This window comes from Miniopterus natalensis, chromosome 18, assembly GCF_054644295.1.
Source record: "Miniopterus natalensis isolate mMinNat1 chromosome 18, mMinNat1.hap1, whole genome shotgun sequence".
Classification (NCBI taxonomy): Eukaryota; Metazoa; Chordata; class Mammalia; order Chiroptera; family Miniopteridae; genus Miniopterus; species Miniopterus natalensis.
In genome coordinates, this window is record NC_142098.1 from 41,666,434 (window position 1) to 41,680,371 (window position 13,938).

The 13,938-nt window shown below is 57.1% G+C and overlaps 1 protein-coding gene across 1 annotated transcript; it reads left to right on the top strand.

Annotated features, from left to right (window-relative positions):
* The first annotated feature begins 332 nt into the window (after positions 1-332).
* On the top strand, positions 333-8,767 carry ZNF470 (zinc finger protein 470). Its single transcript, XM_087826961.1, has 5 exons — positions 333-406; positions 1,899-1,979; positions 4,701-4,827; positions 5,001-5,096; positions 6,734-8,767. The coding sequence occupies exons 2-5, from the start codon at positions 1,923-1,925 to the stop codon at positions 8,605-8,607; spliced, it is 2,154 nt and encodes a 717-aa protein (XP_087683087.1). The 5' UTR covers positions 333-406; positions 1,899-1,922; the 3' UTR covers positions 8,608-8,767.
* The last annotated feature ends 5,171 nt before the right edge of the window (positions 8,768-13,938 follow it).

Sequence of the window (13,938 nt, forward strand, 5' to 3'; positions counted from 1 at the left end):
CGGTGACCGGGCGAGGGAGATGGGGCGGGAGTGACTGGGCCACGGTGACGGGGCGGGGCTGACGGCGGCGCGTGCGCGCAGGGGTGCCGAGGCGGGGGAGATGGAGCGGGGCTGACAGAGCCGCGGTGACAGAGCGGGGTGACAGAGCGGGGTCCCGGGGCGGGGCTGACGGGGCGGGGTGACAGAGCGGGGTGCCGGGGCGGGGCTGACGGGGCGGGGTGACAGGTGGGAGCCCGGGCGCGAGTTCCCGCGTCTGGCGCCCCAGCGGCCCGGGAGGACGCGGCGTCGGCCCGCAGCCCTGGGGAGACCACCGTCCGCAGGCCCCGCCACCCCGCAGCCCGCGCGGCCACCCTGGGGCCTGGGCCGCGGCTCGGACGGGCCCGCGCGGCCCCGGCTGAGCGCCGAGGTGAGGGGCGGGTGGCGCGGCGCCGCGGGCCCGGGGCCAGGGGCCGCACCGGGGCATCGCGAGCCTGGGCGTCGGCGGGGCGGGGAGCGAGCACCCCGCTGCCCGGCGCAGCGTCAGCCCCGCGGTGCGCTCGGGGGACGCGGCGTTTGCGCGGCCGGCGCGGCCCCAGGAGGGCAGGCCCGCAGCCTCGGGGCGCCGGGAGCCCGCCCCCCGAGTCGGGGAGGTTCCCGCCGCGCCCCCCCTCCCTCGGGCCCCCGAGCCCGCGGTGCGCAGCTGCCCAGCCCCCGCCGCCCAATGCAAGGGGACCGCAGGGAAGCCCCGGCACGCGCGGAGTGGACGCCGCCGGTCTCCGTCCACAGACGCGGACGTGAGGCGCGGAGAGGACGGCGACGGCAGGAGGCCCGGGCGCAGCCCCGACGCCCGCCCCGGGACGTCCCTCCGCGGGCGGGGCGGCGCCGCCTGACCGCCGGGGCCGCTGGAGAAACCGGGCCCGGAGGCGCCGGAACCTCAGCAGGAGCGACCCCGGCGCGGGGCGGGGCGGGGGCGCAGGGCCGGGGGCGCAGGGGCAGGGGAGCGCAGGGGCGCAGGGGCGGGGCGGGGGCGCAGGTGGGTGCTCGGCGCGGCCCGCGGCCCTCCCTCCCTCCCTGGAGCGCGCGGGAAAACCCCCTGCGAGGCTTAACAAGAAAAGGGTGAGACCCCAAACCCCTCTGGGCTTTTCCCCTTTCATTTGTTATTATTCTTGTTTTTAGAGAGCGGAGCGGCGCGTGCTGTCCCGCCCTCTTGTGCGGTCAGCGCCTGGTCCCCCCCGCGGGACCGGGCTGAGCGGACGGCGCCCGCCCACAAGGCCACCCCGCCGTGGCCGCGCGTTGTGTGTTTTTAATTTTTATTTTTTAATATATCCTTATTGATCTCAGAGAGAGGAAGGGAGAGGGGGAGAGAGACGGAAGCATCAGTGATGGGAGTCACCGATCGAGCCCGCGCCCGGGCCTGAGCCCCGCCGGAATCGAACCCCGACCGCCTGGGTCCCAGGTGGAGGCTCACCCGCCGAGCCCCGCCGCCGGGTCAGAGGGCTGATGTGTGCGGCCCCACATCTGTTGTGGACGATGAAGGGGTGGCTCTGAGAGGGGGGGGTGGGCTCAGCCCGACCCCGAGCGGGCGGAGCTCCAGGGTGACGGCGAGGTGGCCTGGCGGCGCCTGGGCCGCGGGAGGCTGCGGGGGCGTGAGAGTGGAAACGGAGCCCGGCGGCGGCTCAGCGGCTGAGCGTCCACCTGGGACCCAGGCGGTCGGGGTTCGATTCCGGCGGGGCTCAGGCCCGGGTGCGGGCTCGATCAGTGACTCTCATCATTGGTGTTTCTATCTCTCTCTCCCTCGCCTTTCCTCTCTCTGAAACCAATAAAGATATGTTTTAAAAAAACAAAAACAAAAACAAAACAGGGAGCTGAAGGCCTGTGCTTCTCCCAGCTCAGCCTCCCACGCGCCTTTCTCCTCCCAGCTCGGCCCTCGGTAAAGCCCTCAGATGAGGAGCCAGGCGGCGGCGGCGACGGGCGTTGAACTTCTTGAAGCCGTGTCCCGGGTGAGTCCGTGTACCCCTCTGCCCCGCACACACAGCTTTGCTTCTCAGGGTTTGGTAATGTTTGCTGCCTTCTGAAAGGTGTCCGCCTAGAAGCTCCACCCCGGGCCCTGGGTCCTGTCTCCTCCCTTCCTGATGAGAGGTGGGGTGGCAGGGACAGGCTCACGCGGCCCAGCATCCTCTCAGAGCTGCTGCTTCTGTCTACTTGGTGATTATTGTTCATTCAAGAAACGACCCGCCTGCCGGCCGGGTGGGGCTCAGGGGTTGAGTGTCAAACTAGGATCCAGGCCATCCAGGTTCGATTCCCGGTCAGGGCACATGCCCGGGTTGTGGGCTCGATCCCCAGCGGGGGGCAGGAGGCGGCTGACCAGCGACTCTCATCAGGATGTTTCTATCTCTCCCTTCCTCTCTGAAATCAATAGACATATTTTTTAAAAAAAGAAAAGAGAAATGACGCACCGGAGCCCTTCCCTGCACTCAGCCTTTGTGTGAGCCTATGACTACCCAGAAATACAGTCCTTAAGGAAATTTAGGAGCCACAGCCTACCTAGTTCCCACGACCCCATCCTGGCTGGCGCTCAGAGGGCTTGCAGCCTGTTGGAGAAACGAAAAGGCGGCAAACATTTATGCCTACAGCGTGACTAGTGCTGCCCGCGGAGAGTGGCTCCTGTGGAGCCATGGGCAAGGGTCATTAATAGCCCATGTAAGCACCTTTGGGTGCCTTGGAAAAAGGTGCCCCTTCCTCTGGACTGCTGAAGCTCTGTGACAGGTCACAGTCTGGCAAGAGGAAATCTGCTTCACTTTAACTCCATTTTGCCTCCTTGGGGAGAGGGTGGGAGGACTTGAATCGCAGAGGAAGCGACTCCTGAGTTGCTTCCTGAGGAGACGGAGGAGTCGAAGTTCACCTAGGGCAGTGAAACTGCTGTATCTTATATCAGAGACACAGCAAGCGACTTCTGTCGTAGCCCAACACCTTTCCTTACCAGATACAACGCAGCACCAATGGAACTTGTTTCTTAGCACGTTTGAACATTCTAAGTAAAAGCATGATTGTTGTCAGAGGAAAGGATTTTAAGCGTGGCAGAGTATGGCATGAAGGTTGGTAACGTGGACTCTGGAGCCAGACTGCCTGGGTTCAAACGCTAGATCCACCGGATGTGTCACCCTAATCCCAGCGTCCTCAGCTGTAAGGTGGGAGGGGTCATAGTGCGAATTTATGGACTGTTGTGAGGATTAATGAGTTCATATGTCATCAGTGTTTAGAGCAGTACCTGGTGCATAGTAAGTACTATTTAAACATTAGCTGTTTATGCTGCTGTTTGCCTACATGCCCATGTAGTTCTTCAAGCATGTGTGCACACACGCTCACGCACACATACATATACATGCACACATACATGCACATACACACATGCACGTGCTCGCGCACACATGCACACATGCACACATACATGCACATGCACACATACACACATGCATGCATACATGCACATGCACACATACACACACACATAAGTTGAACTACAATATGATGTTTGATGCACAGGAAGCACTGAACATGAGGAGGCTTTTTATTTGCAACGACATATGAATTTTTAAAAATAATACTTTACACCGAATTTGGGAGTGTCCTTGTCCTGGGTAAGAGGGAATGAGCACTCCGCCCTGTCTTTCCCACTGATGCTGCTGTAAAACCAGAACAGCCTGCCTGGAGCAGCGGTCTGGAGTACCACCAAGTATGTGGCATGTTTATCTGTCCCCCCCCCCCAATAACTCCTACCATAAAACCCGGAAGTGAGTATTGGCATGACTAGAAAGAACTACAGTAGGTGCTAAAATTAGTCCCATTTTTCAGGCCGGTACAATGAGGCACGGGGGAGTTAATTAACTTGGCCAAGATTACCCAGCTATTCGGTACCAGAGTCTGAATTCTTTAATCTGACCTTTTATTCTGGTGCTTATTTAAAACTTATTCTTAGATGTCAGTAGAAGTGAAACCACAAAAGAAGGAAAGGAAAATTTGCCAGCAACCCCAGAGTGGATGAGTGGGCATCGCTTGCTAGCTGGTCCAGAAATTCAGCCCAGGTAACCAAACACATGCTGCTTGACATGTGCCTGCCTCAGATGCTCTCTCCTGACACTTCTCAGCAGACCATCAAAAAATAACTTTCCAAATGTGCTCTTCTCATTCAAATATGTATTTTTTTTCAAAATGAGTGTTGCTAGGCATTTTTTCCTTTCAGTTGTTCAGGCACAGCTCTTAACCTCTTAGGAACACCAAGGTTTCTTAGAACATGCCGCGTAGATGGAGATCACGCTCGTCGGGTCAGCATCCTTCCCTCAGACGTTCCCCTGCCGTCCCAGAGCTCTTTAATTTCTCCACGTAGAAAGGCAGTCTAGCTACGAACGATAGGTAAAAATAATTTAATACTTCATGATATTGTTTTGAATGCAGTCAACATTTTTTAAATAAAGGCTCATAAATTTCATAGACTTGTAAAAGCTCCAGGAGCAGAAAGTGTGTCTCATATTTTTTATTTTTCCTAATACGTACAGTATAACTAGGCAGAAAAGTTGTCCAGTAACCAACTCCCACACCTGCATCAGTTAGATCCCCAGTGCAATTACTTACACACGTGGTAAGTAAACAGCATAATCCTTTACCCTAGAGCCAGCTGAGTGACGACGTGACCACTGAGCAGGATTATGTTTGTGTCACTTCAGGAGGTGGTGACCTTCACTGATGTGGCCGTGGGCTTCTCCCGAGAGGAGTGGGCATGGCTGAATCTTGCCCAGAGGGCTTTGTACAGGAAGGTGATGTTGGAGAACTACAGGAGCCTGGTGTCAGTGGGTGAGTGTCTGCCTCCCTCACCTCCCCACGGGAACCTTTCCACCTCCGTCGTCCCTCGTGCCTTTATCAGCATCTTCCCACAACGTCCCCCTTCTCCCGGTGCCATTCGGACTTGGTCCTCGTTCTGGAATGGCCACAGCATAGGCGGTGTTCTTCTCTTTTCTCATGCGCAGGTCTTTGCGTTTCTAAGCCAGACGTGATCTCCTTGTTGGAGCAAGGCAAAGAGCCCTGGGTGACGAATGGAGAGACGACAGGAGGCCTGGGCCCAGGTAAGCACAGGGTTCCCAGAGCTGGGGAACCTATTCTCAAAATGTTTCTTCCCTGTAAGTGCTGTTGGAAAACACCTCTCAAAATCCCTCCCAAACTGAAACATCTTGTTCCAACTCCATTTTTTTTTTTTAATTGTATTTATTGACTTGAGAGAGGGAGAGGGAGAGGAATACCGGTTTGCTGTCCCACTCATTTATGCATCGGTGGTTGACTCTTGTCTGCGCCCTGACCAGGGATTGAACCCGCAGCCTTGGTGTGTGGGGACGACGCTCCAGCCAGCTGGCCTGCCTCCGACTCATGTTTCAGTCCGTCTTCTGTTCCTCAGTGGTGTGAGTGCCGCCTTCCCTCCACTGATCCCCTGCCAGTCCCACCATCTGTTTCCAGACTGTTACGTGCCACTTGTGTTGACCTAGTTTCGCTCAAGCACCACATTGTTATGATCATTCCTGACTTGCAACATTTCTGAATTCTTTACACAAATTGTGTTTAGTTTTTTGAATTGGTCTAAACCCTTTCCCTTTCTAAAAAATCTGTTGGGCTAAGTATCATAGCTGTGTTCTTCCTGCTGCTTTTAATCAGTTTTCTTGGTTGTTGTTAATTCTTCTTGCTTTGTTGTTTACATATGATTTGTCCTTCCACACCATCCCACCCTTTGAATTGGAAAGGTTCTTAATCCCAAGGTTGTTACTTTTATGTCTATATATTTTCAAATCTGTATTTTAAACTTTATCCACTTGAAACTCAGAACGTCATCCTTTGATACCCATATGAAAGATGAAGAAATTAGCTCACTAACGTTGCCTCCCGGCTTCTTTATCATCTCCCACTTTTATTGTAGTCGTTGGGCTTTCTGGCCCAGTTTATTTTCTTCACACTTAAATAAGTATTTTTCCATGCCTTGTGTGAAAGCTGTTTAGAAAACCAGTTAACAGAGTATAGATATATATTGCAGGGAAATGAGCTTCTGTGAGGTGGTTTCCGTTTGTTCTGTGGCTGTAGTGTGGCCTTTTCCTGCTTTCAGGTCTCATATTTCCAAGCAGAGGATTGTTGCCCCAGCCGGGTGGCTCAGTGGGTTAGAACATCGACCCCATACACCAAGGTTGTGGGTTCAATCCCCAGTCAGGGCACATACAAGAATCAATCAATGAACGACGCAGACATAAGTGGAACAACAAATAGATGTTCTCCCTCTCCCTCTCTCCCCCAACCGCCTTTCTTCTCTCTCTAAATCCTATAAAGTCTTTAAGAAAAAATATCATCAACGTTGGTTAAAATGTTTTGTGACAGCGAATAAAAAGAACTTTAAAAAAATATGTTTATAAAGACAGCATAACATTTTATAACAAATGTTACCATTTATCTTACCAAAATAGCACCCAAAAAGGAAATTACAGACAAATCTCAATTATGGATATTGGTATAAAGTCTTAAAAGTCATCTTAAAATAATATACTGTAGCCAAGGAGGCTTCATTCCAGAAATGTCCAATTAGGTTGCAGTGCCTAATTTCATCTAAGAACTGTCAGAAACATTAACCTCTGCGGGCTCAGTAACTGTTTGATTCACCTGGTTTCATTTGGGAAGTTTCTGTTCTGCTAGCATTAAAGTAGACATTTGCTTTCTTAATGTCTTTCAGACTTGGAGTATGTGTGGATGACCAAAGAATTATCTCTAAAGCAGGACATTTATGAAGAAAAATTATCCCAGGTAATGATAATGGAAAGACTTACAAGCTGTGATAAACTTGAATGTTCCACATTAGGGAAAAAGTGGAAAGGTGAAGACCTGTTTGAGAGGGAGCTGGTAAGTCAGAAGCCACATTTTAGGCAAGAGACAGTCAATCCTCTAGATGCACTTATTGAAAAAGATGACCACTCTGACAAATCTGGGACAGTTTTTCATCTGAATACATTATCTTATATAAAACACATATTTCCCATTGAAGAGAGAATATACAATTTTGGCACAGATAAGGAAAGCTTAAAAACATATTCATTTGTGAAAAAATACAAGCAAATCTATGGAGAAAAGAAACTTCTGAAATGTAAAGACTGTGAGAAAACTTTCAGCAAATTCTCAACCCTTACTCTTCATCAAAGAATTCATACTGGAGAGAAACCCTACGAATGTGCCGAGTGTGGAAAAGCCTTCAGCCAGAGTGCCCACCTAGCTCAGCATCAGAGAATACACACGGGAGAAAAACCCTTTGAATGTACTGAGTGTGGGAAAGCCTTCAGCCAGAATGCTCACCTCGTTCAACACCAGAGAGTTCACACTGGAGAGAAACCGTATCAGTGTAAGCAGTGCACTAAAGCCTTCAGCCAGCTTGCACACCTCGCGCAGCATCAGAGGGTCCATACTGGAGAGAAACCCTATGAATGCATTGAGTGTGGGAAGGCCTTTAGCGACTGTTCATCCCTGGCCCACCACCGAAGAATTCACACTGGAAAAAGACCCTATGAATGTGTCGACTGCGGGAAAGCCTTCAGGCAGAATGCTTCTCTTATACGTCATCGGCGATATTATCACACGGGAGAGAAACCCTTTGACTGTATCGATTGTGGGAAGGCTTTCACAGATCACATAGGACTTATTCAGCATAAGAGAATTCATACTGGAGAGAGACCTTACAAATGTAACGTGTGTGGGAAGGCGTTCAGCCATGGCTCATCCCTGACTGTCCATCAGAGGATTCACACAGGCGAGAAGCCTTATGGATGTGCGCTCTGTGAGAAGGCCTTCAGCCATCGCGGCTCGCTTACTCTTCATCAGAGAGTTCACACCGGAGAGAAACCTTATGAGTGTAAGGAATGTGGGAAAGCCTTTAGGCAGAGCACACACCTCTCTCATCATCAGAGAGTCCACACTGGCGAGAAACCTTACGAATGTAAGGAGTGCAACGAAACCTTCAGCCAGAACGCACACCTTGCACAGCATCGGAAAATACACACTGGAGAGAAACCTCATGAATGCAAGGAGTGCGGGAAAGCCTTCAGCCAAGTCGCACACCTTGTCCAACACCAGAGGGTCCACACTGGCGAGAAGCCTTATGAATGTACTGCATGTGGGAAGGCCTTCAGCGACGGCTCCTATCTCGTCCAACATCAGAGACTCCACACTGGAAAAAGACCATACGAGTGCCTCGAATGTGGAAAGGCATTCAGACAGAAGGCGTCCCTGATTTGTCACCAAAGGTGCCATACCGGTGAGAAACCTTATGAATGTAATGTATGTGGAAAGGCCTTTAGCCACCGTAAATCCCTTACTCTGCATCAAAGAATTCATACAGGAGAGAAACCTTACGAGTGTCAGGAATGTAGCAAAGCCTTCAGCCAGGTTGCCCATCTTACGCTACACAGGCGAATCCACACTGGAGAAAGGCCCTATGGGTGTAAAGAATGCGGAAAAGCCTTCAGGCAGAGTGTACATCTCGCTCATCATCAGCGAATTCATACTGGAGAGCCATCTTCAGTCCTTCCCTCCTCACTCCCATACCACCAGGTCCTCTAGATTCAGTCTCCTAACTACCTCTAGAATCCATCTACTCTTTCCCATTACATGACCCATCGTCATAGTCCAAGATTTTTGGAATAGCATTATAGCCATTTTCCCTCTTGCTCCCCTCAAGTGCATAGTTTTAACACTGGCCAGCTTAATCTTTTGAAAATAAAAGTCTGCACTCGTGTTATTTTTCCATTCAAAACATGTTTTGAAGACTGTGTTAAATAATGCACATAATTAGTGCCATTAATGCAAACGCTGCCTTACAGTTATGTTCAGCTGCAAGTAAAATGAACCAGATTAAGGTCAGATTAAGAAACCTGCAGATTTCAAGAGCAAACAGAGGACTCTTTACTCTGCCTGTAGGTATGAAAAGTGAACACAACCAGAGTTGAAAGATTCTGGATACACAAGGTAACATGGTGGCTTATTGCTCCCTCCGTGAACAAATATGAAAGCACAGCATTGCTGATGAGGAACCCTCCTCACCTGGCACTTAGAAGTGAGAATAGGCCAATTAGGACAAAAGCATTTGGTAGAATGTAGGACTAGCCAGGGGACAGTATTAAAAACAAGTCAGTAGACAAGTTGGAAAACTCAAATGGGTTCATAGCCATGAAGTAAACTGAGAAAGGTAGCTCAACGCTGACCTGTGGAAACGCACCACAGACGATTCCTGAGATATTTATGTTGTTCTAGAGCGTAAAATAAATACAAAGCTTCCCATGAGACTGAAACAGAAAAATATATACTGCAATTAGCTTATACATGTATATGTTAAAATGTAAACTTATTTTTTTAATATATCTTTATTGATTTCAGAGAGAGGAAAGGAGGGGGAGAGAGAGAGAGAGAAACATCAATGATGAGAGAGTCATTGATCGAGCCCACAACCTGGGCATGTGCCCTGACGGGGAATCGAACCCCAATCGCCTGGATCCCAGGTTGATGCTCAACCGTTGAGCTATGCTTGGCCGGGCTAAACTTATTTTTTAAAGCTAGACATGTCTCTGTACAGAAAGACTCAGTCTGGTAAAGATATTTCTCCCCACGTTAAATATGTAAATTCAGTGGTCCAATAAAAATCCCAATATATTTTTAAGTTACCAAACCAATAGAATTGTGGTATAGCGAGGAATGTCGTAGTACGTTGGGGATGTAGCACTCATTCGATTAATGTTAACTGAGCAGTTACTAATGTGCCAGGCACTGTTTTAGATGCTGAGGATACAGCTGGGTGCAAAATGTACAAAGACTTTTTGCCCTCACAGATCAAGTGGGGGAAGACAAAACACTGAAATACTATGTAATAAGAATGTGGTATGTACCATGATCAGACATGACCTAAAGAAGGAGCTAGGGGCCTGGCCGGGCGGCTCGTTGGTTAGAACTCGTCCTGCCGAGCCGAGGTGCGGGTTCGATCCCTGGGCAGGGCACACACAATGATGCATCTATAAGTGGGACAACAAATCAGTGTTTCCCTCTCTCTCCCCTTCCCTCTAAAAAGTCAACAAAGTAAAAGGAGCCAGGGAGGTCTGGGAGGAGGCCTTACTACCCCGGGACCGTGGGCATTAGAGGTGGGGGGCGGGGGGAGAACAAGGGGTAACTATCAGACACAAGGGGCAGAAGGGGAATAGTCGTGATAGTCCCACGGCTGACAGTTATGCCTCCGAGTGTTGCAGGAAGAGAGAATTGACGGTCTGACAAGGACCGTGAGAGCTCGTCTCCCTCTGGCAATAGTGGTTTGGAGGCTGGTGGCGGCGCCTTTCTAACAGCCTCACTGAGGTAGTTCCCGTACCCTGCAGTGCACCCCCCAAGTACAGGGTTCAGTGACTTACGTCATGCTCGGAGTTGTGCAGCCATCGCCAGGTAACCTTAGAGCACTTTCCTCAGCCCGGCCCTTGAGTAGCTCCTGCCACCCCCGGAGGGGCGCGCCCACTGGGGCATCAGGGCTCCCGGGTCCCCGGCGACTCCCGCAGGGGGAGCGTCAGGGCGCCTGGTCCCCGGGGACTCCCGCAGGGGGAGCGTCAGGGCGCCTGGTCCCCGCGACTCCCGCAGGGGGAGCGTCAGGGCGCCTGGTCCCCGCGACTCCCGCAGGGGGAGCGTCAGGGCGCCTGGTCCCCGCGACTCCCGCAGGGGGAGCGTCAGGGCGCCTGGTCCCCCGCGACTCCCGCAGGGGGAGCATCAGGGCGCCTGGTCCCCGCGACTCCTGCAGGGGGAGCGTCAGGGCGCCTGGTCCCGGGGACTCCCGCAGGGGGAGCGTCAGGGCGCCTGGGTCCCCCGTGACTCCCGCAGGGGGAGCGTCAGGGCGCCTGGTCCCCGGGGACTCCCGCAGGGGGAGCGTCAGGGCGCCTGGGTCCCCCGTGACTCCCGCAGGGGGAGCGTCAGGGCGCCTGGTCCCCGCGACTCCCGCAGGGGGAGCGTCAGGGCGCCTGGTCCCCGGGGACTCCCGCAGGGGGAGCGTCAGGGCGCCTGGTCCCCGGGGACTCCCGCAGGGGGGGCATCAGGGCGCCTGGTCCCCGGGGACTCCCGCAGGGGGAGCGTCAGGGCGCCTGGTCCCCGCGACTCCCGCAGGGGGGGCGTCAGGGCGCCTGGTCCCCGCGACTCCCGCAGGGGGAGCGTCAGGGCGCCTGGTCCCCGCGACTCCCGCAGGGGGAGCGTCAGGGCGCCTGGTCCCCGCGACTCCCGCAGGGGGAGCGTCAGGGCGCCTGGTCCCCGCGACTCCCGCAGGGGGAGCGTCAGGGCGCCTGGTCCCCGGGGACTCCCGCAGGGGGAGCGTCAGGGCGCCTGGTCCCCGCGACTCCCGCAGGGGGAGCGTCAGGGCGCCTGGTCCCCGGGGACTCCTGCGGTGCCGCGCGCTGTCCAGGCCGCGCGAGGGGCTCTGACCCTGGACGGGCGCGTCCGCTTCGGCCCAGAGGCTGGGGCGCCGCGGGCGTCGCAGGGGCGGCGGCCTCAGACCCTCCCGTCTGTGCGCCGAGCCCCGGTCACGGCAGCGGGAGACGCGGGTCCCCCGCGCACTGCCGGGCCCCGGGTCGGCGGGCGTGTGAGGCGCGGCACGAGGCAAGCAGGACGCTTCCACAGCCTTGGCTTGGGGCGAAGGCGGCGCAGAGCCGGGACCCGGCTTCCAGGCGGAAAACGTGGGGTCGGAACGGAGAGAGCGCAGAGGCTGAAGGAAACGCTCGCAACCAGCGCAGCGAGACGCCCGGCGCCCCCCGCGGGACCGCGCGTCCGTCGCTGTCCCCGCGCGGCCCGCTCGCGAGGCCGAGGCCGTGGGTCACCTCGGGGGACGGCGGGGCTGGCGGCGAACCCCTACGCGGGGCGGCCCTCCCGCACCCCCGCGCGAGGCTGCCGCAGGCGGCGCCGCCCCCCTTCCCCCCGTCCCCCCGTCCCCTCCACTCCCTCGCGCGCCCCGATCCCCACGAGCCCCGCCCCTCGACCACGGCGCCGCGGGGGCCTCTGGGAGATGGAGCCGCGCCGCCGCGTCCCGGGTTCGGGTCCTTCCGCCTCCCGCCGGCGAGAGGCCCGAGCGGAGGCGGCGCGCGGGCTTCTGGGGATTGTAGTCGGCCCGTCTGCGCAGGCGCAGTGCGGCCGGGCGGGCCTGCGGGGCGCCGGTCATTGTCCAGACGGCGCGGCCGGTGAGTGGGGCGCGGGCGGGGCGGGGCGGGGAGAGGGGGCGGGGAGAGGGGGCGGGGCCGGGCGGGCGTGCGGGCCGCGGAGGGGGGCGAGGCCCGGGGCGGACGCGCAGCTCGGGCGGGGGCGGCGGCCTCGCCCCGCGGGCCTGGTGCGCGGGAGGCGCGAAGGCGGCGCCGGTGGCCGCGCGGGGCCGACGCCCGGGCCGTCCGCGCGGTGTCTGGGGGCCTCCCGGCCCGGCCTTGGCCCCGGCCCCGCGGGCGTGGGCCGCCCGGTTGGCCTCCCTGCGCCCGGGGCAGGGGCCCCCGGGTCCGCCCGTCCGTGTGTCCGCCCGTCCGTGTGTCCCCGCGGGGCGGGGCTGCGTGGGCGTGTGGCTGCGTCCCCCGTCCCGGCTCCCGTCCGAGCCCGCCTGGGGTCGGTGCCGGGCGCCCCGAGCGTTAGTGAGGGTGGCGGGCGCCTGCGTGGCCCCCACGCGCGTGGGCAGGGCCCTGGGGCCCGCGCAGCGAGAAGCGGGTCGGGACGTGAGGTCTGCGGTGTGTCGGACCGCGCGGCCCTTGAAGTGACATTGAGTGACAGCCGTGGCTGCGGTGCCGCAGGACAGGCGGCCGGGGCGGGATTAGAGCCACTTTCCTCGCCGTTTCGAAAGGGACGGAGGCATTTCCGAGGCCCCGGGCCCAGCTGGGGCGCGCCGCTGGCCCCCGCGCCCGCAGAGGAGGACCTGTGAGCGTGAAGTTCTGTTTCATCACCAAGTGGCTGCGGCCGGGGCGCGGTCAGAGGCGGGCGAGGGGCATGGGCCGCACCCTTCCCGCGCCCGGCTCGGAAACACCGCGCCGCCCGGCCCCGCCGGCGGGCCTGGGGTGCCCGGCTGGCCGCCCCTCGCTGCCCGGGGGCCTGGGCCCCCTCTCCCCACCCTGTTACTGAGGGAACTGCTTTTGTCGCCAGGGCTCGCTGGTTAGTGTTTTGCTTCCAGGAACAGTGGTACCGGGACCATCGTTTGTCCACCTGTAGCCTTTCACGAGGGGCCTTTATGGCCACGGGCAGAGCCGCAGGACCAGGGCTGCTGGGTGCTGGGTGCTGGGTGCTGGGTGCGTCCACTAACAGCTCACTTTCCGGAAAGGCTGCGGGGCTGTGTGGGGAGGCCCCTGTCCCTGCGCCTCGGCCAGCTCCAGACGTTGGCTCGTTTGTTCGGTTTGTCTGCCGTGTGAGCGCCTCCTGTGTGCCACACACTGTCCTGGGTCCCGGAGACAGATGGACACCTCAGTTCTGCCCCTGAGAGCCCCGGGGTGGCTGTGTCCCACTCTTTGGACCTCATTCGACTAACGGCAGCAGTAATATCAACACCGGATACGGACTCAGTTCTTACTGGGTGGCGCCTGGCTCCAGGCTCCCTGCGTGTATCTGTCTGTTGAGCCTCACGGTAACCCCAGGAAATCTGGGGGAGCCCCGGAGGGTGGGGGCAGCGTTGGGGTGTCTGCGGGGCCTGGGGCCAGCACTGAGACCCAGGGAGGGGGCAGGGTCCCATTCCTCCCCCAGGCTGCAGGCCTGGCAGTGTGCATGCTCACACGGGCGTGTTGGGGGCGTGTCGGTGGGGGGGTGACGGGCACTTTGAAGGCAGCAAGCATGTGGACCAGGAGGTCCTCAGCCCAACTCCAATCCCAGCTCTCCTCTCGCGCGAGTGGCTTATCTCCCTGGGCCTCAGTTTCCTCATCT

Bases quoted from the DNA above. Each gene is read 5' to 3' on its own strand.
- ZNF470 (XM_087826961.1), top strand. From the start codon at position 1,923: ATGAGGAGCCAGGCGGCGGCGGCGACGGGCGTTGAACTTCTTGAAGCC. The intron at 4,828-5,000 runs GTGAGTGTCTGC...TCTCATGCGCAG, and splicing joins CAGGAGCCTGGTGTCAGTGG to GTCTTTGCGTTTCTAAGCCA. The intron at 5,097-6,733 runs GTAAGCACAGGG...AATGTCTTTCAG, and splicing joins GACAGGAGGCCTGGGCCCAG to ACTTGGAGTATGTGTGGATG.